Source organism: Mustela nigripes, chromosome 1 (assembly GCF_022355385.1).
Source record: "Mustela nigripes isolate SB6536 chromosome 1, MUSNIG.SB6536, whole genome shotgun sequence".
NCBI classification, from domain to species: Eukaryota; Metazoa; Chordata; class Mammalia; order Carnivora; family Mustelidae; genus Mustela; species Mustela nigripes.
The window spans coordinates 7,405,940-7,427,467 of record NC_081557.1 but is presented as its reverse complement, the minus strand read 5'-3'; the positions used below and the strand labels follow the sequence as shown (position 1 = coordinate 7,427,467).

At 55.6% G+C, this 21,528-nt stretch overlaps 1 protein-coding gene across 12 annotated transcripts; it reads left to right on the top strand.

Annotated features, from left to right (window-relative positions):
- The first annotated feature begins 312 nt into the window (after positions 1-312).
- SLC22A11 (solute carrier family 22 member 11) lies at positions 313-16,029 on the top strand. Of its 12 annotated transcripts, XM_059402454.1 has the most exons (12): positions 313-441; positions 748-1,028; positions 2,271-2,374; positions 5,619-5,773; positions 5,878-6,046; positions 7,560-7,683; positions 8,619-8,718; positions 9,040-9,085; positions 11,112-11,326; positions 12,397-12,505; positions 12,907-13,113; positions 14,527-14,682. In XM_059402454.1, the coding sequence occupies exons 1-12, from the start codon at positions 390-392 to the stop codon at positions 14,588-14,590; spliced, it is 1,626 nt and encodes a 541-aa protein (XP_059258437.1). In that variant the 5' UTR covers positions 313-389; the 3' UTR covers positions 14,591-14,682. The 12 variants fall into 12 exon arrangements, with proteins under 12 accessions (XP_059258437.1, XP_059258401.1, XP_059258393.1 ...); XM_059402418.1 differs by lacking the exons at positions 313-441; positions 9,040-9,085 and adding an exon at positions 12,001-12,110 and having other exon boundaries at positions 456-1,028; positions 11,188-11,326; XM_059402410.1 differs by lacking the exon at positions 313-441 and having other exon boundaries at positions 456-1,028.
- Positions 16,030-21,528: the final 5,499 nt, after the last annotated feature.

Genomic DNA, 21,528 nt, shown 5'->3' with positions numbered 1-21,528 from the left:
ACCCCTGTGCTGTAGCCAAATGGCCTGAATCTTCGTCCAGCACGGCTGAAACTCAAACCAACTGTTTCCTGATTTAAAGAGCCACAGGAGAGGGACCTGAAAATTTCGTTTAGGAATGTGCGCAGGCCCCCAGCAGAGAGCTGCCAAAGCCTCCCTCAGTAGCTGCACCTGACTTTCCTGCCTGGGAGCTCACGGTGAAATTGAACTTTAACCAAGGTCACTGCCGGGTGCCACTTCCTCCACGACTGGAGCGCAGTAACATCACAGCTCAGTGCATCCTTTTTTTTTTTTCTTTTTTCCACACCTGCTTGATCTTTTACTCTTGGTGCTGGTGAACCAGAGCGCCTCGGAGGCCCCAGGCAGCCTGGGGACGGTGAGCTTTGTCCCTGATGTCCCCTCTCCAGAGGGGTGGGGCACCCAAGCGTCATTCCCTGAAACAGGGTAAGGGGGAGTTTCTTCAAAGCATCTGGGGCGTCTCAGGACTGACTTGACTAACCGGTTGCGAGCCGGCTCTCCCAACCAGCTGCAGGCTAGCGAGGCCCGATTGCAAGGGTCCCGGCAGCTGCTAGAGGGTCGGATACTCGCGGGCTCCCTGACCTCTGGGACAGCTGCCCTGGCCACCTGCGGCTCTGCCCATGGCCTTCGCCGAGCTCCTGGAGCGAGCAGGGGGAGTGGGCCTCTTCCAGGCCCTGCAAGTTCTCACTCTCCTCCTTCCCTCCATCTTGGTGCCCTCGCAAATGCTCATAGAGAACTTCCTGGCCGCCGTCCCAGGCCACCGCTGCTGGGTCCGCATGCTGGACAATAGCTCCGAGGCCCCCGCAAACCTCAGCTCTAAGGACCTCCTGACCGTCTCCATCCCACCGGGCCTCCACCGTGAGCCACACCAGTGTCGCCGCTTCCGCCAACCACAGTGGCAGCTCCTGGACCCCAACGCCACGGCCACCAACTGGAGCGAGGCTGCCACGGAGCTGTGCGTGGACGGCTGGGTCTACGACCGCAGCACCTTCACCTCCACCATCGTGTCGGAAGTAAGGGCCTCCCCCCTGCCGACCCCACGGCTCTCTGACCCGGCTTCCCAGGGATGGCCGCCCACCCATGCCTGGAAGTTCCCAGCAGTGGTACTGAATTAGAGGCGACTTGCTCAACACATGCTGGCCCGGACCCTGATCCGAGGCCCGAGTTCCAGGATAAGCAGGAAGACTTAGAGGAATTTTAGAATTGGTCACCATTTAACCCTGCAGGAAAGGAACAGTGACAGGCACTGTTCTAGAGGCTCTTCCCCCTAGTCTCACTCCGAGCTCACGAGCAGGGGGCCTTGTGTGCGTCTGGGAAGGAACAAAGAGAAGCAGAGTGAGGGAGATAAGTTGGCCAGGACACACAGCTCACACACTCCAGCAGCGGCCTCAGCCCAGACAGACCATCAGGGGCCAGAAGCTGGGTCTCCATCACGGCCTGTCCTGCGGCTACCCAGGAGGAAAGCAGGTCCGGGGAGCAGGGCTGAGAGGCAAGTGGGGAAGGCCTCTCTGGAGGGGAGACTTGGATGAGACAAGGATGGTGCAGAGAGAGCCCAGTGGGGACAAGAGTCCAGGTCTGGGGTGCAGAAGGAGGTCCATTGTGTCTGGGCACAAGGAGTTAGGGGCCAGGCCACAATGCAAGGATCTGCTTGGCATTTTCCAGTGATCACTTTGCCCTGTGGGGACAGGGGGCTCCTGCTTCAGTGGCCCCGGCTAGAGAGGCCGAAACAGAGCGAAGCCATCAGGTTTTGGTGGAGGACTGCGTAGTGGGGCGTGTTGGGGCCATGGATGCGCGGACCCCGGCAGGAGCACTCAGAAATTACAGTCGCATGTACTTAGCCCTCTCTGCTCATCCCAGCGGCCCTGCCCCTGCGAGGGAAGCAGCTGCACCGCCCCCCTTCTGCATGAGAAACCGGGCTCAGCAGGTGCAGAAAACCCCGGGCTCCCCCAGCCAGCCGCAGGGTTAGAACTGCAGCCTGTGGTTCAGCCACCACGCTCCACTGCCCACCCCTGCGCACCCAGAGCGGCTGAGTCACGTGCGTGCCGTGCAGCTGTCTGGGAGGAGAGAGCGGAGCCCCCCAACCCCAGCACACCCAGTCCCGTCTCTAACGCCTGGCTCGAGGGACACCACCCCCAGGACCTAGGCTGACCAGGTGCTCCTGGCTGGGAACTCCCAACCTGGGTCTCCCTCTGCCGCCCAGGCCCCACTGTTCTGTGTCCCCTGAGCCCAGCTGCTGTGCCCTCCTTCTCTTCCAGTGGGACCTAGTATGTGATAACCAGGGCCTGAAGCCCATGGGCCAGTCCATCTACATGGCTGGGGTCCTGCTGGGGTCCATCTCTTGGGGCTTCCTCTCTGACCGGTGAGTACCTTCACTCCCCGCCGGCTTCTCCTTGACAGAATGAGCTCCACGGGGACAGAAGTACAGAAATGGACCATGAACATCCACATTCCTTGAGAGATGGGGCTCTCCGGGTCTAGACGAGAGTCCCAGGTCCCCAGGGAGCAGCCAAGAATGGCCAAGAATCCCATGCCAGATTAAGCTACATTGTGCGTGATCCCCTCAAACACCACACTCTCTCCTTTGGAGACACCAACCTTCCTAGGTACTCATTCTGTGCCGGGCGCTGCACAGCTCCCTCTTCCTCCTCCTCCTCCTTCTTCTAAAGGTTTTATTTATTTATTTCAGAGAGAGAGAGCGAGAGAGCGAGCGTGCACATGTGCGTGAGCTTGAGTGGGGGTGGGGGGTGAAGGGCAGAGAGAGAGGGAGAAGCAGGCTCCAGGGCGCCTATGCTGAGCAGGGAGCTGGATGCGGGACTCAATCTCAGGACCCGGGATCATGACCTGAGCTGAAGGCAGACCCCTGACCTACAGAGCCACCCAGGTGCCCCCAGGACCTAGCCCCGTCCCTTCTCTTGGCCACTGCCCCCACCCCCACCCCGACTTGAGGTTCCAGGTGGAGGAGCATTTGCCTCACATTTGCTAGGGCCAACGCTGGCCTCGTGACCCCCACCGCCAGCCCAACCCCTCGGCACCGGACTCCATCTGGGAACCCCCCCCCCCCCCCGCCCATGGCACACCCCTAACCATGGGAGCCAGCCCTGGTCTCCTGCCCGCCACTGCAGATCCAGCCCCAGGCCCCTCTTCTCCATACCTTCCCCTTGCCCAAGCCACCTGCCTCTCTGGCCTGGGGCAGGCCCTGGCCCCCTTGAGGGTCTCTTTCCTCCATTCGGAGTGACTTTGCGAAACCCTCTATGTGGATCTGGTTGATGCCAGCCTGAGGTCCTCCAGGGCCATCGCACTGAGGACAGTTCCTGCTCCCCACCCCCTCCACCTCTGCTCGGCCCTTGGCTTCTCCCCCACACCCATGCAGGCCCTTACTGGGGCGCCCTGGACATCCTGGCTGCAGAGCTTGGAGGGGGCCCATGGTCAGTGGCTGGTGGCTGAGCCTCATTCTGAAGGTTGTTCCCCTGGTCTCTTTGTGCCCGGTGCGCAGACCTCAGCCCTAGGCAGCCTTTTCCCACCACAGGCAGGAGGCCCCACCAGGGGCCTCGGGACCCCCGCCCTGTCCTCCGGCACCATGAGTCCCCTAATCGTGCCTTCTGTCCTTGCTCGCTGCACCTACTCTAACAGTGCTCACTCACTGGTCAATCGGGGGCGTCCCCCGGGGACATAGCTCCCAGAAGGCAGGGGCACGGCATCCCCAGGTCCCCAGCGTCCAGCACATGGCAGGCACCCAATCCTTATTCAGTGAACACACGAACAGCTTCCCGCCTTTGCCACACCCTGTGGGCTCTGGGTCTGGCCCGTGGGTTCCCTCCCCACCTTTCTTTCCCTGGTTCCCTAGAAGGCGGGTGTGCTGCTTCCCATGTCTCCTCTTCCTGTTCTGGGGACCTGGCTCTGTCCGAGGGTCTGTTGTGGGTTAATCACATGAAGGACATCAATCACAGACAGACCTTGGGCCGGGCGGGGCGTGGTGTGGGCTCCTCCTGTTGAGGCTCTGCTACCATCATCATCATCGGTGGGCCTTATTTAATCCTGAGCATGGTGGGGGGCCCGAGCAGCAGGGAAGGACGTGGTCCAGGTGGCACTTTCAGAGGACAGCTGCCATGCAGCTCTGGCTCCTTCCCCTGGGGCTGTCCATGCTGGAAGCCAAATCACCATCAGTCTGCAGCCTACCCAGGGAGCCTGGCGTCGGGGCCCGGTGTCGGCATCCAGCCCTCGCCCTGGGTCTGGGCCACATGTCCTTGTTCCTGGGCAGTGCTCAGACAGGCAGGCCAACCATCGCCCGAATCTCTCCCATTGGACCGACGCATGCTTTGGCCAAGGGCAGGCCATGGTTCGGGCTAAGCCAGCCTTGGGGCTGGAGCAGCACGGTGGGTATGCTGGTAGATGTCCGAGGGCCCGACACGGGTGGTCTCACGGGAGCTCTGGTCCGTGTGCTGGCCGGTTTGCCCAAGGCCACGTGCGCTCCACCCCCGGGCGCGCCGCCTCCTTGCTCGGCATCACGGTTTTCACGGCTCTGTAAGGCCGTCATCACACACCCCCCCCCATTGCACAGACAGGGGAACTGTGGCTCGGAGACACTGAGTCCTGTGCCCAAGGTCACCCAGGCAGGACATAGCTGGGCTCAAAACCCAGGCTTCTGATGCCTAGAGCCCATCTTTGTTTGGTTTTTATTTAAATTCCATTTGGTTAACTATGAGTCTCAGGTATACAAAACAGTGATTCAATCAAAGCCCGTTCTTTTTTTTTTTTTTTTTTTTAAGATTTTATTTATTTATTTGAGGGGCGCCTGAGCGGCTCAGTGGGTTACTCCCCTGCCTTCAGCTCAAGTCATGATCTCAGGGTCCTGGGATTGAGCCCTACATTGGGCTCTCTGCTCAGCAGGGAGCTTGCTTCCCCCTCTCTCTCTCTGCCTGCTTCTCTGCCTACTTGTGATCTCCCTCTCTGTCAAATAAATAAAAAAATAAAATCTTAAAAAAAAAAAAGATTTGGGGCACCTGAGTGGCTCAGTGGGTTAAAGCCTCTGCCTTCAGCTCAGGTCATGATCCCGGGGTCCTAGGATCAAGCCCTGCATCGGGCTCTCTGCTCAGTGGGGAGCCTGCTTCTGCCTCTCTCTCTGCCTGCCTCTCTGCCTACTTGTGATCTGTCAAATAAATAAATTTTCTTAAAAATTATTTATTTATTTGAGAGAGAGAGTGAGTGAGTCAGAGAGAGAGCACAAGCCAGGGAGAGAGGGAGAGAGAGAAGGAGACTCCCACGGAGCAGGGAGCCCGATGCGGGGCTCGATCCCAGGACGCTGAGATCATGACCTGAGCTGAAGGCAGATACTTAACCGACTGAGCCACCCGGGTGCCCAGAGCCCATACTTCACCCTGAGGTGATGTTGGCCCTGAAATCCAAGCATTTGCCATTTTTATAACAGGCAGACTCGGAGTCTGCTCCTGGGAGATCCGCGGTGGGGAACAGGTGCTGTCCGTACCGAGGGGCCCCCACAGGTGCCCCACCCTCTCGAACCCTCCTTTCCTTTGAAGCACCTACCCCCAGGCCCAAGTCCCCAGCACCCCTCTCCAGGCCCCCACGGTGCTTGTGTTCCAATCCAGGTTCGGGAGGAAGCCGGTGCTGAGCTGGTGCTGCCTGCAGGTGGCTTTGGCCAACACTGGCACCATCTTCGCTTCCAATTTCCTCATCTACTGTGGCCTCCGGTTCCTGAGCGCTTTTGGAGCGGCCGGCATCATCATGATCCCGGCGACGCTCAGTGAGTCCCTCCCTCGGCAATACGTGCCATGATGGGGGAGGGGGAGGGGACAGGGACCGAGACCACCAAGTGGGCCTTACCTGCCTGTCTGCATCACGTTTCAGTGGTGGAGTGGACCACAACCCGCAGGAGGGCCGTCACCGTAACAGTGCTGGGGTGCTCCTATAGCCTGGGCCAGATGGCCCTGGGGGCCTTGGCCTTCACCTTGCGGGACTGGCGGGCTCTCCAGACAGCCGTATCGATGCCTTTCTTTGCCGTCTTCCTGATCTCCTGGTTGGTACAGTGTGAGACCTTTGCCCTTGGGGAAGACGTCACTCACTAGGAGGGAGACCGGGAGGGCCAGAGTGCCCCTCAACCCCACCGCCCTGACCGGGCATGGATCCAAGGGGCTGAGAGCCACGGAGGACAAGGATGTGTGCGGTGCCCCTGCTCAGGAGAAACATCTCAGGGTTCAGAGTTCCGGGGTGGGCATTTTAGCCCGAGGTATGAGGCTCCCATCCGGCCAGCCGGCCCCCAGGTCTTCCCTTTCTCAGCCCCAGCTGCCCCCGCCGGCCAGACCCCTTCCTTCGCGTCACTGGCCCGACCGCCTGCAGGTACCTGGGTCAGTGCGGACTGGCGTTGGGTATGGAAAGAGACAATTACTACGGTTATTTGCCGTAGCATGCCCTGAGATCTGGAAACACGTGCTTGGGTGAGGGAGAGGGAAACAGACACAAACTCATGACCTCAACCGTTCTGTCGTGTTTGTGCACCTGGGCTGAGTACACCTGCACCCCGTAAGTCTGCTGTGCGGTACGGAGAGTAGCAAGGACTCATTCATTCCTTCTCCAGCATTTACTGCCCCGTGCCAGACGCAGTTTTAGGTCATGGGGACACATCAGCAAAGAAAACAGATCAAAAGCCACTGACTACTCTCTCTCTCTCTCTGCCTCTCTGCCTACCTGTGATCTCTGTCTGTCAAGTAAATAAATAAAATCTTTAAAAAAAAAAAAAAAAAAAAAAAAAAAAAAAAGCCACTGACTACGCAGAGTTTTAGCACAGCAACAGAATCAGTGAGCAAGGTGGAGGACATCCCATAAACACACTTAATCGGCCCTTCTGGTCACCTGTGTGGGGTGCATTCCAGATGCTGTTGGTCATACCAGATGTGTGTTCACTTCTTCTCACGAGGAAGGTGATACAATGACCGCCATTTTCAGGTGAGGGACTGAGGCCCAGAGAGGTTCAGTGACTTGCCCCAGGCCACACAGCTGGTAAGCACCAGAGGCAGGATTTGAACCCAGGCAGGCTGGCTCTTTGAACCACTGCACTTCCCTGCAAACAGGGCTGAGCCCTCCAGGCTGGGTAAACGCCAGACCTTTTCACCCAGGAGATGACTCTCCCTGCCGTTTCCCTGAGGCTGGGAGGAAGCAGGCTACTTTTATAGAACCACTCAGTTCTGGCTGGGGATGTAGTACACTGTGCACTGTCACAGAAACGGGCTCCGCATCGCCATAGACCCAGGCAGCCCGTGCACTGGCCACACGTGAGTCCCTGACTGCTGGGAAGCCAGATGGGGTGGCACAGGGCAGCCAGGCATGGGGACCTAGCTTTTCTCTGGAGCCGTGGGGGCCTGCCAGTCTCCTGCCCTGGCACCAGCAGTGCCGAGGGGACAGCAGCTGGCTGCCATTTCTCTCCCGCTGCTGCTGGGGGAGCGGCTGCCCGCATCCCCCTCCCAACCTGGCGAGGAGGGCCCAGGATCCTGGAAGAGTGCAGGGGCCCAGGTAAGCATGTGGGTCTTTACCAGGTGGCTGCCGGAGTCTGCCCGCTGGCTGATTATCACGGGCAAACCAGAACGAGCACTCCAGGAGCTCAGAAAAGTGGCCAGGATAAACGGCCACAAGGAAGCTACCAAGTCACTGACCGTCGAGGTGAGAGCCCCTGTTTGTGACATGTGGGACATAGCAGGGAGACAACAGCCACAGATGCCTTATCGCCGCCAACTTCAACACTGCCCACTCTGGCGACAGAAGTGACACTCTTCCCCCAGCTGGCTTGTCAGGGGCTTTCAACCACGTGCATTGCATAGTGACCTCACGGGGCTTCTCGGTGTTTTGGGGGGAAACTGGATGTGCTGCTTGGGTGGCGATTCTTTCAAGAAGCAGGTGTGGGAGGATGTGCAGTAGAAACAAGAAAACTCAGTCTGGGGTTGGGAGGATCAGGGAAGGCTTCCAGGAGGAGGTGAGCTGACCAAGAGTGAACTGAACACAGGGTGGGGCCCAGAGGTGCAGGAAGAATCTGAATGGGCACTTGTGTACAGTGAGGAGCCCGTGTGGCTGGGGTACGAGGCAGACCCTGGTGCAAGCCATGAGGGGCAAGGCGGGTGGTCGGGTTTGCCTAGGAGCTGCCGAGGGTAGCACGTAGCCCGCAGCTAAGAGAGTCAGAGCTGGGACACAAGACTGACTCCCTGTGTGCAGAAGGGAGCTCTGCCAGGGGTGGGAGGCCAGCTGCAGTGGGGGGCCAGAGAGATCTTTCTTTCTTTCTTTTTTTAATTTACTTGAGAGGCAGACTTCACAAGTAGGCTGAGAGGCAGGCAGAAAGAGGAGGAAGCAGGCTCCCCGCTGAGCAGAGAGCCTGATATGGGGCTCGATCCCAGGGTCCTGGGATCATGACCTGAGCCAAAGGCAGATCTCCCACAGAGAGAGATCTTTCTGTTTCCGTGTCCCTGCTCCCACCCCCAGGCTTTCCAGTTTCCAGGCTGGGCTCCTCCCATCACTCTGCCCACCTGGGCACCATTCCCTGGCCTGGGGGCAGGGCAGGGCCAATGTCCGCCCCCCCCCCCCCCCGTGTCCTGTTCTCACCACAGGTGCTCACGGCCAGCATGGAGGAGGAGGTGGCTTCTGTGAAGGCCCGCAGGTCAGTGCTGGACCTGTTTCTCGTGCCCACGCTCCGCTGGAGAAGCTGCTGTATGTTCCTGGTGAGGTATGCGCCCTGGTCATCCCTCCCAGGGCCAGGGCTGAGTGGGGAGCCTGGCGGCATCCGTGGGGCCACCTGATGGTCAGTGGAGGCCGGTGGCCAGGGCCATGTAAGTGGTCACCCCAGGCAGAACGAAAGACATAGAAGTTTATTGAATTCGCTGCAAGGGAGCGGCAGGCAGGACAGCAGAGGAGACACTGAGTGCCAGGTGGCAGTGGTACGGGTGGCGGGGTTGGGGAGGGTACGGGACTGTAGTTATGGGGGAGGGGAAGAGGTAGGGAACGAGTGGAATGTTCCTTTCTTGCTAACAGTGCCCAGTTGCAAGCAGCCAACAGGTCAGCGAGTGGCTGTTTTGAGGTGGGTCCCAATGGATCTGTTTGCTTTCATCCGGGTGGTCTTGCTGTTGGCCCTTGTGCTTTCCTGGGGCTTCAATTGCTCAAGTTTGTCGCTTAAAAAACGGCCTAGGTCGTTTCCAGGGTGGGGATGGGGGACAGCTCCTGCACGGCCTCCTCGAGAAACACCTTTCTGTTCCGGGGAGGCAGCTCCCCCAGGAGGCAGGAGTCCCAGCCAGCACTGGGGAGGGGCTATGGGGGCTCCTTTGGGAAACCAGTTGAAGGGCAGGGACAGGGGCACGGTGAAGCCCAGACTGGAGGTGAGTCTATGTCCCTAGAGCTTGGGGAACCCAAGTTCACTACACCCCCCACCCTTGGGACAGCAGGGCCCAGCCGGGCAGGTAACTCACCCAAGATGACAGAACAGTCATTTGAACCTCGGCTGAGCCCCCTCCTTGCCCACTGCAGCACCCCCAGGTCCCACATTGAGCACGGACTCCCCAGCAGGCCCCTTCTTAGCACCCCGACAGGCACCTGGGAGCAGGAGAAGGCTCCTAATAAAACAAATTCAGTTCAAGGGACTTGCAGGGACCATACTGACAAGTGAGGGTCAGGTCTGATGGAGACAGGATCTTGAAACTAAAGATCAGGAAAACGTTTTATTTTCTGCTATATTTAACCACATATGGATTCCAATGGCAAATATTTGCTACACCTTAGAGAATGGATCAAATGCTTTTTATTTTTTTTGCCCTGGCTTACGTTTTTTCTGACAAATGAAAAGGAGTGCTTGGTGCCCGGAAAGTGGAGGGGGCCATTCTTTCAAAACCTTCAAGGCTTCCTCAGCTCTCCCAGGAGCTCCTCTGCATCCTTTGTTATTCAGATCACAGGCTGGGAAGCTGCTAACCTGGTGGGTTTCTGGGCTTCTACCATTAACCCCTTTGGCTGCTTTGAGTGGAGCTGAGCCCCTCCCCCACGGGGCTTCCACAAACTTCGAGAAAAGCCAGGGACTGCAGCTTTAGTCTACAGCTGGTATCTTGCTGTCCGGCTGAGTGCTACACTCCGGGGTGTGGCCCAAGGGGAGTGTCCATGAAGCCAGGCTGGGGACTGATTTGAAAAGTGGTAGCAAATAATTTCACAACATGGCCATCACTGGACCCAGATTTAATCTCCAAACTGCGGAAATCCCGCTACTCTAGGTTCAGCTTTGGTTACTGGGGAGCCTGGGGGGTCTGTGGCAGGGCAGTCTGCCCCGTGTCCACTCTCTACCCCTCCCCCCTGCCCACCTTCCTGCCAGCAGACTTGGGGTGCAGGTCAGTAAGCAGGAAGTTCATTGCAGGGGGCTCTTGGGATCCCTTCCTGTGGATGGGTGGGGAGGCTAGGGCAGGGCAGGGGAGCTGAGGAGAGAAGCAAGCAGATGGGGCAGGGGAGCTGTCCCAGGGGTACGGGCACTGCAGCACCCCCCACAAGCCCATGGAGGGCTCAAGGAGCAGGGGTGATCCTTTTGAGCCGTCCCTCTGGCCTATGTCATGGGATGATCTCCCCAGCTAAGAGGTACATTCCCAGAGACTGGGAAAGTATCTTTCTTTTGGGACAACACAGCCCACATCATTCTACGATGAACCCATCTTTCAGGATAAAGAAACTGGTATCCAGGGAAGGGCAGAGACTCGCCCAGGTTCATGACCACTAGAGCTGCGCCAGGTAATGGTTCTGGCCGCGACTGGAAGCAAAGCCAGAGAATGCTAGAGCCAGACTTGGAGCTCGGCTTGACCCACAGAGCCTCATCAGCCTGGAGAGTTATGTGTCCCCGCTGGCTGGTGGTCGACTGGTGGCCAGGAGCCTGAGAGGTGACTGCCTAAGGCAGAATGAATGAAGCCTACCCTGTCTCTCCTGGGTCAGTCCCACTCTCGAGAGACTGTCCGACATCCAAAAGGCTTTGTGGGGTCCGGTAGTGACCTGCTCAGGACAGCCTGTGTCCCTGGGGACAGCCCAGGTGTGTGCCCTCTCCTTCGTGTGGCAGGGATCTGATTTCTGGCTTTGCCCTGCAGTTTCTCCCAAATGATCTCCTATTACGGGCTGGTCCTCAACCTGCAAAACCTGGGGAGTGACATCTTCCTCCTCCAGGTCCTCTTTGGAGCTGTGGACTTACTGGGCCGGGCCACCACCACTTTCCTGCTCAGCTTCCTGGGTCACCGCATGACGCTGGCCAGCTTCCAGGCCATGGCTGGCCTCTCCATCCTGGCCAACATCTTCGTCCCACAAGGTGAGGCAGGGCGGGGTCGACCTGAGGGGGCTGAGCGGCTGAGAGCCTGGTGTACTGGCCTCCTGGGGTCCTTCCCCTCTCCTACCACCTAGCCCAGCACCCCTGCAGCCCTGTGTGCAAGCTGCGCCCAAGCCTACACCTGCCACATCACCTCAGGCTTCGAATCCCCCCATCGGTCCCCCACCAACCCCCTAAGGCGACCGAGGTCCAGAGAGGTGAAGCCTCAGGTGTCTCAGCCAGCCAGTGACCAGTCCAGGGCTGGGACCAGACTTCAAGCCCGAGGCTGGTCCCAAGGTGGGAGGAGGGGCTGGGGAAGCTGCTGGACGCTCTAGGTTGCTTGAAGTGAGGCAGGAACACCAAGCCTGGGAAGCTGGGGTGTGCAGATTGCTGGCGAGGGCCCCTGGGCCCCTGTCTTACTCTTTTCTTTCTGAATGAAGCTCTAATGCCCCGAAAACCCTCTCAGTCTCCATTTATGGCTCAAAGCAGGGCGGCGGGTCGAAGGGCGGGGATCCCAAGTTCTGGGCCAAGAGCCAAACGGGGAGGGAGGCAGAGGGACCACCTCCCATACAAGGCAGTGCTTGGGGAAAATTTGCCACGACAGGTGTGTGACAGTTCAGGAGACTCGTCATTACAATGTGTGGGAGGGAAAGCTAAGGCGAGGCTTGGCTTTCTAGCTGGGGCTCCCCACGAAAGCCAACGGCGGGACCAGCGTTCCCACGAGCAGACCAAGGGCAGTGCGGAGGACCTGTCATGACCCTCTCCTTCACAGAAGAGCCATACCCAGGTCCCAAAGAGACTTGCCCCAGGGACACTGGAGGGAGAAGTTCCGAGAGCCAACCTTGCCTGCCCCAGGCTCGCCCACCCCAGGCTGGGCTGGGTTCTGGCCCTGCCCCCCCCCCTCCAGCCCCCCAACTGTGATGTCATTCTGCACCCACATCCCTGTCCACCCTGGGCAGCCTGGCACCAAGTCAGCACCGTGGGGCCCCTGGGCACAGTCAAGGGCAGGGGCGCTCCGGGCTGACTGGGGACCCCGCAGGCAGACCCCACCGTCCCCATCTTCCTCTGCCCAGATTTGCAGACCGTGCGCGTGGTCTTCGCCGTGCTGGGAAAGGGATGCTTTGGCATAAGCTTAACCTCCATCAGTGTCTACAAGCCCGAGCTCTACCCAACTACACTGCGGTAGGCTGAGCGGCGCACTGCACCCGGGAGGGGCGGCCAGACCCCGGGGTGCATGAGAAAAGGGTGTCCCTGGAAAGGCCAGCAGGGGAAGGGCAGAGAGGGGCTGGGCATCCAGGAACAGCACAGCAGACCAGGGAGAATGGGGTGGGTCCTTGAGAGTCCGTGAAGGACTCTGGATTGGATGTTCTCGGAAGCAGAGGGTGGGAAAATCTAGGAGGGCTCCGTGGAGGAGGTAGTGTCAGGAGACTCTCAAGAGTAGAGCTCCTTCAACCCCGCTTTCCCTCCCCTGGCACATCCTGGCCTAGCCAAATGCCTCCCCGTCCTCTCCACCCACCCAGTAAAGCCTCCTTCTTGAAAGTGGCAGCGGTGACGAAGGTCTGGGCCCTCCTCTCCACCCACAGGATGACTGCAGACGGCTTCCTGCAGTCGGTAGGTCGTCTAGGGGCTGTGATGGGCCCCCTAGTCAGGATGACTCGCCAGGCCGTGCCCCTGCTGGCCCCCGTCTCCTACGGTGTCATCCCCATCGTGTCCAGCCTCATCCTCCTGTTTTTCCTCCCGGAGACCCGGGGACTCCCACTTCCTGATACCATCCAGGACCTGGAGAACCTGTGAGTGATCCTTGGCCACCCTGGGAGTAGGGCTGGGCTTCCAGGAGGTAGCTGGGCAGGGCTGTGGATGTGGGGGACGGGACAGGAGAGCCCAAGGATCTGGGAGACGTGCTAGACAAAGAGGCTGGAGCTGGGCTGGTCATCGAGATGACACCAGCCGCCTGAGTTTTCCAAGAGCCAACAGCATCCCCGGTGCCTCGGGGCAGCGACCCAGTGGGCATCAAGGTTTGCGTCTGAAACTACGTAATCACTGCCACAACACAGCCAGGAAGAGACTATTTCCAACCCTGTTTACTAGAGGCTCAGAGAGATGAAGGGACAATTCAAGGTCTCCCAGGTAGAAAGCGCTCGTCCCTTGGGCAGGGAAATTCAAAGGCTACGAACCAGGCTCTGCAGCCAGACTCTTCTGGGACTGAATCCCTCCTCCCCCGCCGCGCACGCGCACTGACCTCCCTCACCGCACTCACCCACGAGGCTGGAGCCTGACCCTGACCGCCCTAGTTCAGTCTTCCTCAAGGAATCCCAGGCCCAGAGGGATCAAGAGCTCAGTTTCTGGAACACACTCTGCTACCCTCACGCCATCCTTTGAGAGAACAGAAACGAGGGAACATTCCTCAAGTTTATCTTGTGGCCTGAATCACCACGATGCTTCCGCTTCCTCATTTGTAAAATGGGTTTAAAACAAAACGGAACAAAATGTCCACCCAAGCTCAAAGACCACTTTTTGAGTTAAAGTTATTCTATTAAAGCACCGAGAACAGTGCCGGGCCCACAGCGCAGGCCCCAGGCTGCTGTGTCCTGGGTGAAGGTGGTCGTGCAGCGGCAACAGGCCGCTGAGCGGGAACCGAGGTCATGCTAATGGCTGGGGGTTGAGCATCCCACTCCTGACTTGGGCTCCAGTCATGATCTCAGGGTCCTGGTGAGCCCCGCATCGGGCTCTCCACGCCCAAGTGGGTGTTGGCTCATCCTTCTCCCCTCTACTCCTCCTGGTTCTTTCTTCCTCTCTCAAATAAATAAATAAATAAAACCTTTTAAAAAATAGTAATACCAACAGCTGGTTCTCAGGGGGCCCTTCCTGTGTCAGGAGAGCATCTCATTTAATCCCAACAACCCCACAAAGTGCTGTTGGGGTCAGTTTCATGGCCAAGGAAATGAAGACACAGAGAGGTCACGTAACTTACCCAAGGATGCTCAGCTCAGAAGCAGGGAAGATGGGACTTAACCTACTCTTTCACTTTTTTGAGCACCTACTGTGTTTCCAGGCACTATCTTGTGCTTTGGGGACATGGCAGGAAATCCATCCCTAATCCCATGGAGTTTACCTGCTCATAGACTCCATCCCCCAGTTCCTCCCTCCAAGCCCTCCAGCCATCTCACCGCACAACGCCACTCTCTGTCTTTTGATTATTCTAGGAAATCGGCAGCAGCCAAGGGCAAGCGGCAAGAGGTGGTCATTACAGAGAGTACCTGGTTCTAGAAATTCTGCCTGCATGGAGCCCCTTTGGCTGAAGATCCCCATGAAGGGAATTACCTCTTCTCCAGTGGAGGAAGGAGGCAATTTGGAGAAACCCCGAGGGCCTGGCGTGGCTGGGGTCGGGCGGCCGGGGTGAGAGGCAGCATTGAGGCTGAGGGCTGCTTTCCCACTCACTTCTGTCCCCCACCTCCCCACCCAACCTCAGCTCTGCAGAGTCCGGCCGGTTCATAAGATGGGTTCTGTCCCCTCCTCGCCAGGCTCCCATCTTCATACCTTCACTCAAAACTCCAGACTCGCTTCACTGAACTGGAAGGAAGCTGCAGATTTCTCACCTCCGGGCTCCCAGAGGGGATCCTAGGACACAAACGGAAAGATCTGGACAGACCGGAGTCCCAGGCCCTCCCTCACCATCTGCAGAGTCCTCATCTGTAAAATGGAAATAATCACAGAACCTACTGGGTGTGTGTGTGTGTGTGTGTATGTGTGACAGGATTAACAGATCTTAGCACAAATCACAGTCCAACACGTAGAACCTGCTGCCTTTGCAGCCCATGGGAACAGCAGGAACTACTGGGGGCCATGAGAGGCATTACAAAGCCTGCAGAGTGACCGCTGGTTCCTGAGGGAGGATGTGACTGGTGTAACTGAGGAATCCCACCCATTGACAGGGGACTGAGGCCCCCTCCTCAGGAATAACAGGAATGGCCCCTGGTTGCCTGATGAGAAGTGCTGTTGGCTATGGGACCATATCTACAGGAGCAGGTGGGGCAGGAGTGGGGTTCAGCCATTTGAGACCCTCCTGGTTTCCCTTACATGTCAAGGGAACACATCACACTGGGTCTTCATTTGAGTTCTTACATCACAGGGGCACCCTTGGTGTCTAACTCAAGGGGTCACCTTTGCCTAATTCACACAAAACCCCTCCTCCCTGTGCTGGTAGCAGCCCTTGTTGATAGAACTGGGGGATCATGGAGGCTGACCACCTACTTTAGAGGTAAGAAAAGTAAAGCTCAAAGAGGTGGAGGGATATGCTTGGAGTCACATGGCTGAGCCCTGGCCAGGTGGCCGGGCTCCCAGTCCAGAGCTCCTTCCCACACACCAAGCTCCTCACCTTCACCTCCAGCCCCGCCCCCCCCAGGCCTGACACCCACATCTGTGTCACAGAGTTACTCCTACAACCTTCCCAGAAGAGCCAGACCCTCTAGACACCTGCCCACTCTCCTTGGATGACTCAGAAGCCTCAAGCCACAGGCTTCCCATCGCATGCACACCCATTTTCCCCCATCAAATCCAATGCATGGCAGGCCAATCAAACACAATTCAAATAAAATCCCCTATCTGCTTAACACCCTCTGGGGCCTCATGATAAAGATCACACCTCCCCCCACCAACAGGCTTCCGTGGGTCTCTAGCCTTGCTTCACATGTAATAAAGGTTTTTAAAAATTCAAGTCATATAAAGTATGTTCTTGGATCGTCATGGAGAGAAATTGGAAATCAGTAGCAGAGAGGTATCGGGGAAACTCCTTCATACTAAACAACACACTTCTAAATAACCCCTGGACCAAAAGAAGCCATCACAAAGGTAATTAGAAAATATTTTGAATTGAATGAAAATTTTTTAAAAAAATGATATATCAGAGTTTGTGGGATGAAACTAGAGAAGTGATTCAAGGGAAATTTATTTCAATTTTAGTATATGTGCTGCCGAAGCGAGCACAAGGGAAATTTATTTCATTAAGTGATTACATTAGAAAGGAAGAAAGTCTCAAATCCAATATCTCAGCTTTCACCTTTAGAAATTATAAAAAGAAGAGCTAATTTAAACTGAAGTAAGTAGAAAAGGAAATAATAAACAGAAGTCAGAAAAATAGAAAATGATCGAGAACATCAATGAAACCTGAGGCTGGTTTTTTGAGAAGTCCATAAAATTTATAAATCTCTAGATGTATTGCTCAGGGGAAAAAAAAAAAACCCACAAAGGAACACATTATCAATATTGGGAGTAAAGAAGAAGCATCACTACCAATCCTACAGACATTAAAATGGTAAGGAAATATTATGAGCAACATTTTACCAACAAATTTGACAACTTAGATGAAATTAACAAGTTTCCTGAAGGATATGAACTAGCAAAGCTTCCATAAGGAAAAATAGATAACATTATTGGCCCCATTTCTGTGAAAGAAATTGAAGTTGTGGTTTAAAACCTTCCCATAGAGGAAATTCCAGGCCCACATGACTTCACTGGTGAATCCTGCCAAACAACTAAACAAAAAGATAGTAACGATTACCCTCAAAGTCTTCCAGAAGATTGAAAAAGAGAGAACACCTTCTGGCTCATTTTTTTGAGGCCAGCATCACCCTAATTCCAAAGTCAGAAAAAGATATGACAAGAAAATGATAAATCAGTATCTTGTAAAACATGGCACAAAAATTCTTAACAAACATTTAGAAAATTAAATGCAACATTATGCTAAGAAGGGCAATGCATCATGACCAAGTGGAGTTTAACCCAGGAACACAAAGTTGCTTTAACATTCAAAAATCAAGGGGCACCTGGGTGGCTCAGTGGTTTAAACCTCTGCCTTCGGCTCAGGTTGTGATCTCAGGGTCCTGGGATCAAGCCCTGCACTGGGCCTGCTTCCCACCTCTCTCTGCCTGCCTCTGCCTACTTGTGATCTCTCTCTGTCAAATAAATAAATAAAAATCTTTTTTAAAAAATTCAAAAATCAAGATTAACAAACTAAATTATTAAAAAATTATAGAGGAAAAACCACGGGATCATCTCAATAGATACAGAAAGTGCATTTAACAAAATTCAGCATTCGTTTCTGATAAACAACGTTCAGCAAATTAGGAAAATTAGTGAATTTCCTCAACCTGACAAAGGATGTCTATGAAAAAACTACAGGTAACATCATACGTAATGGTGAAAGACTAAATGCTTTCCTGTCACAATCAGGACTGAAGCTAAGATGTCCACTCTCACCACTTCTATTCAAAATTGGTTTTAATCAGTGCAATAAGGAAAGAAAAAATAAATAAAAGGCATCTAGACAAGCAAGAAAGACATAAAACTATCTTTGATCTGCAGTTGACAAAATTGTAGAAAATCCTAAGAAATCTACAAAAATGTTAGGGTGCCTGGGTGGCTCAGTCGTTAAGGGTCTGCCTTTGGCTCTGGGTATGATCCCAGGGTCCTGGGATGGAGCGCCGCACCGGGCTCCTTGCTCAAGGGAAAGCCTGTCTCTCCTTCTCCCTCCGCCTGCTGCTTCCCCTGCTTTTGTTCTCTTCCTGCCTCTCTCTCTTTGTCAAATAAGTAAATAATTTTTTTAAATGCCACCAAATATCCACTAGAAGAGCAAAAGTTTAAGAGACCAAACATTGGCGAGATTGTGGGGCAGCTGTGGGAATGTAAAATGGTGCAACCACTTTGGAAAACAGTGTGGCAGTTTCTTGGAAAGTTACCCACATGCCAACCCTATCACCCAGCTGTTCCACTTCTAAATATTTACCAGAAGAAATGGAAAACTGTGTCCATGAGGACTTGCACGTGGATGACCCCAGCAGCTCTCTTTGCAGGTTCCAAAAGCTGGAAGCTACCCTCATGTCGATCACCAGATGAGCAGATAAACAGATTTTAGTGTATCTATGCGCTGGATTATAATTTATATAAAATATATGCATAGAAAATGCTAGAAATGCAAACCAGTCTGTGGCACAGAAAGCAGATCTGTGGTTTGCTCAAGACAAGAGGAGGGGAGGGAAAAAGGATTTCAAAGTGGTGATGGAGGCTCTTTGGGGTGATGGATACGTTCATTTTCTCGATTATGAAGATGGTTTCATTGGTGTGTACATATGTCAAAAACCATGAAGTTATATACTTAAATAGGGAAACTAATCAGGGACTCCTGGGTGGCTCTGTTGGTTAAGCCTCTGCCTTCGGCTTGGGTCATGATCTCAGGGTCCTGGGATGGAGCCCAGTCTTGGGCTCTCTGCTCAGCAGGGAGCCTGCTTCCCCCGCCACACCCTCTGCCTGCTTGTGATCTCCCTCTCTCTGTGTCAAATAAATGAATAAAATTGTTAAAAAATGATTATCAAATGCCTGTGTATGAGAAATGGGGCCTTACTCGTTCTTAAAAGCCCCTGCATGGCCCCCACTGACGTCACTGTCTCCCGGCCACGTGCCTGCCCCTGACCCAGCCCTCAGAACTTTGCTGTAGCAATGCCAGCATGGAATTCTACAGCCTTCCACTGGTCACGACTCTCAACCAATATTACGTGACACATCCCTCCCATTGATGGCTGTGGCACTTGGCTCCCTGACATGTTTATCAAGCTTGAAAGCCAGCCTGGAGCGGAGCATCTATGGGAAGACAGCTCTCCAGTCCAGGCCCTGAGCCCACGCACGCTGGGCTGTGAGTGTGGGGGGGCCAGGCTGGCGCGGTGGTCACACAAGGCACAGGGCCGGTGGCCGTGGTGGGAAGTGTCGACTGGATTCTGGGTGAGAAGGGGGCCTGTAAGGTCTTGAGTGAGGGCTGACTTGCTATGACCAAGATTCTGAAAGGTGGTCCTGGACGGGGGTAGGGGGGTTGGGGGGGTGGGGGTGTCTGGAGAACCTGGGACTGGGCTGCAGGGTAGGGGGCAGGGAACCCTGTCCAGGCAGCTCCTGTGTCCAGGCAAGAAATGACCTGCTTCACCCAGTGAGAGTGGTTGGAAGGCGTAATTTGGATGGAGTCCCTTGGATTTGCTGAAATTCAGGAGCAGTACTTGAAAGATAGGAAGCCTGAGGTTTTCTTTCTTTTTTTTTTTTTTTAGAAGATGAGTTTCTTTTTCTTTCTTTCTTTTTTTTTTTAAGATTTTATTTCTTTATTTAACAGAGAGAGATCACAAGTAGGCAGAGAGGCAGGCAGAGAGAGAGAGAGAGGAGGAAGCAGGCTCCCCAATGAGCAGAGAGCCCGATGCGAGGCTCAATCCCAGGATCCTGGGATCATGACCTGAGCTGAAGGCAGAGGCTTAACTCACTGAGCCAGCCAGGCACCCCAAGCCTGGGGTTTTCTGAATGGCCACCTGGTGGGGATTTACCAGATGGGTGACGTCTTTTCTCCAAACAGGAGAGTGAGGTTCACAAACTCAAACATCTGGGGAGAGCCCAGGGGGTTGGGTGGGGGGCAATACAAGGCTCAGCATCAGGGGCCCAGGGCCACTCTGGCCCAGACTGTGTCACCCTGAAGCTTGAGCCCAGGGTTGCCAAGCCTCCTGAGGGTTTTTAAGCCAGAGGCCACAATTCTTTTTAAAGATTTTATTTATTTATTTTAGAGCGATCACAAGAGATCACAGAGAGATCTGCTCTGTAGGCAGCAGCAGGCAGAGGAGGGGGGCGGGAAGCAAGCTCCCCACTAAGCAAAGAGCCCAATGGGGGGCTTGATCCCAGGACCCTGAGATCACGACCAGAGCCGAAGGCAGAGGCTTAACCCACTGAGCCACCCAAGCGCCCCAAGAGGCCACAATTTTTATGTGAAATCTCCAGAATATTCCATTGGCTCACTTGTTTACAACACAGCGTTTGGGCCACACCCGGTGCGTCTGGAGCAGCCAAGCCTCTCTTGCGTCCCAGCTGCGCCAGGAGCCCCACGAGGCCTCTCTGGCTGGAGCGGGCACCCAGGCTCCCCACCGCTCACTTTCCCAGGCCTCCCCAGCCAGACTTCCCAAGACTGGAGTCATCTGTGTCGTGGCAACCCTTCTCACAGCAGCTGTGACCCAGCAGACGTCCTGCCCTGCTTTGCTGACGTCAGGACCTCGCCAGGGCCCACAGTGAAGCCTCGACCTTCCCCCAGACCCAAGATGGCCCTAACTCCAGTCAGCGTGGAAGCCAGACACCCAGGAGGTGTCCTCGAACCCTCCCTCTCTTGCCCCATGTTACCATGTCTCATTGTCTTCCTCTCTGAAACATACATCCGGTCCATCCGTGTCTGTTCTCACCATGGCCACCTCTCAAGCTACTGTCCCCTCTCCCCTGGACCCCGCAGGAGCTCCCACTGCCGCCCCGGCCCTCCACACACAGCCACCATCCACCATGTGATCTCCTGCTTGTGTCCTCTTTCTGTCTCTCTCTCTGTCACTGCCCACGGGAAACCCTCCAGGGGCTCCCCACGCTCTGTGGCTTCTCACGAGACCCCCAGGACCCTGCGTGACCTGGTCTCAGCCCCTGCCTGCTTCCCCCTCGCTCACTTGGCTCATGAAATGCCATGAACTACACAGGTCCTTGCCCACCACAGGGACCTCACACACCGCTCCCTGCTGTTCTGCTCGGGCCCTCCGCTCGGCCACTTCCCAGTCTAGGTGTGAGCGCTCGTCTCTCCTGGGCGAGGCTATCCCCACTGCTGGCTGAGGGGCCCTTCCCACCCCTCCCTGTTACTCCCGAGCCCTCCTGATGTCTTTCATCACCCTTCTGGGTTCTGTCTTCACAGAGTTAGTGGTTGGTGCACCTGCTGGCAGGAATGCATCTGTCCTGTTCTCACCGTGCGTGCCCCCAGAACTCTGCTCCAGAGCCTGATTCAAGGTATTTTCTAAATAATTGTTGGTGGGATGAACAAAAGAATGAGTGAATGAATGAATGGCAAAGAAGAGAGCATGAAGGGGCCGAAAAGAACATTCCATCTTTCAGTTGCGTCTCCATTCTCTGCCTCCACCTGCTGGAAGCCTAAAGCCCCACCTCCCCGACTTCGAGTGTGGCCGAGAGGCTCCAGAGACCACCCCCCTTCCACAAACATCCTCTTTCCAGCCCCACCTCCAGGTACCAACGTCAGATCAGGCTCCCTGCCCTTACCTTTCCCTCTCCCCGTGGCATCACCGGAAGATTCCACGTCCTCTGAGTCCAGGAGGCAACACGTGTCCTCACTGGCCCACCAGAACCCCCCCCCCCCCCCCCCACCAATC

What these genes read in the sequence shown, in the direction of transcription:
- SLC22A11 (XM_059402410.1), top strand. Translation starts at nt 636, where the DNA reads ATGGCCTTCGCCGAGCTCCTGGAGCGAGCAGGGGGAGTGGGCCTCTTC. An exon ending in TGGGGCTTCCTCTCTGACCG is followed by an intron (nt 2,375 to 5,618) that starts GTGAGTACCTTC and finishes GTTCCAATCCAG; the next exon opens with GTTCGGGAGGAAGCCGGTGC. An exon ending in GCTCCGCTGGAGAAGCTGCT is followed by an intron (nt 8,719 to 9,039) that starts GTATGTTCCTGG and finishes TCTTGCTAACAG; the next exon opens with TGCCCAGTTGCAAGCAGCCA.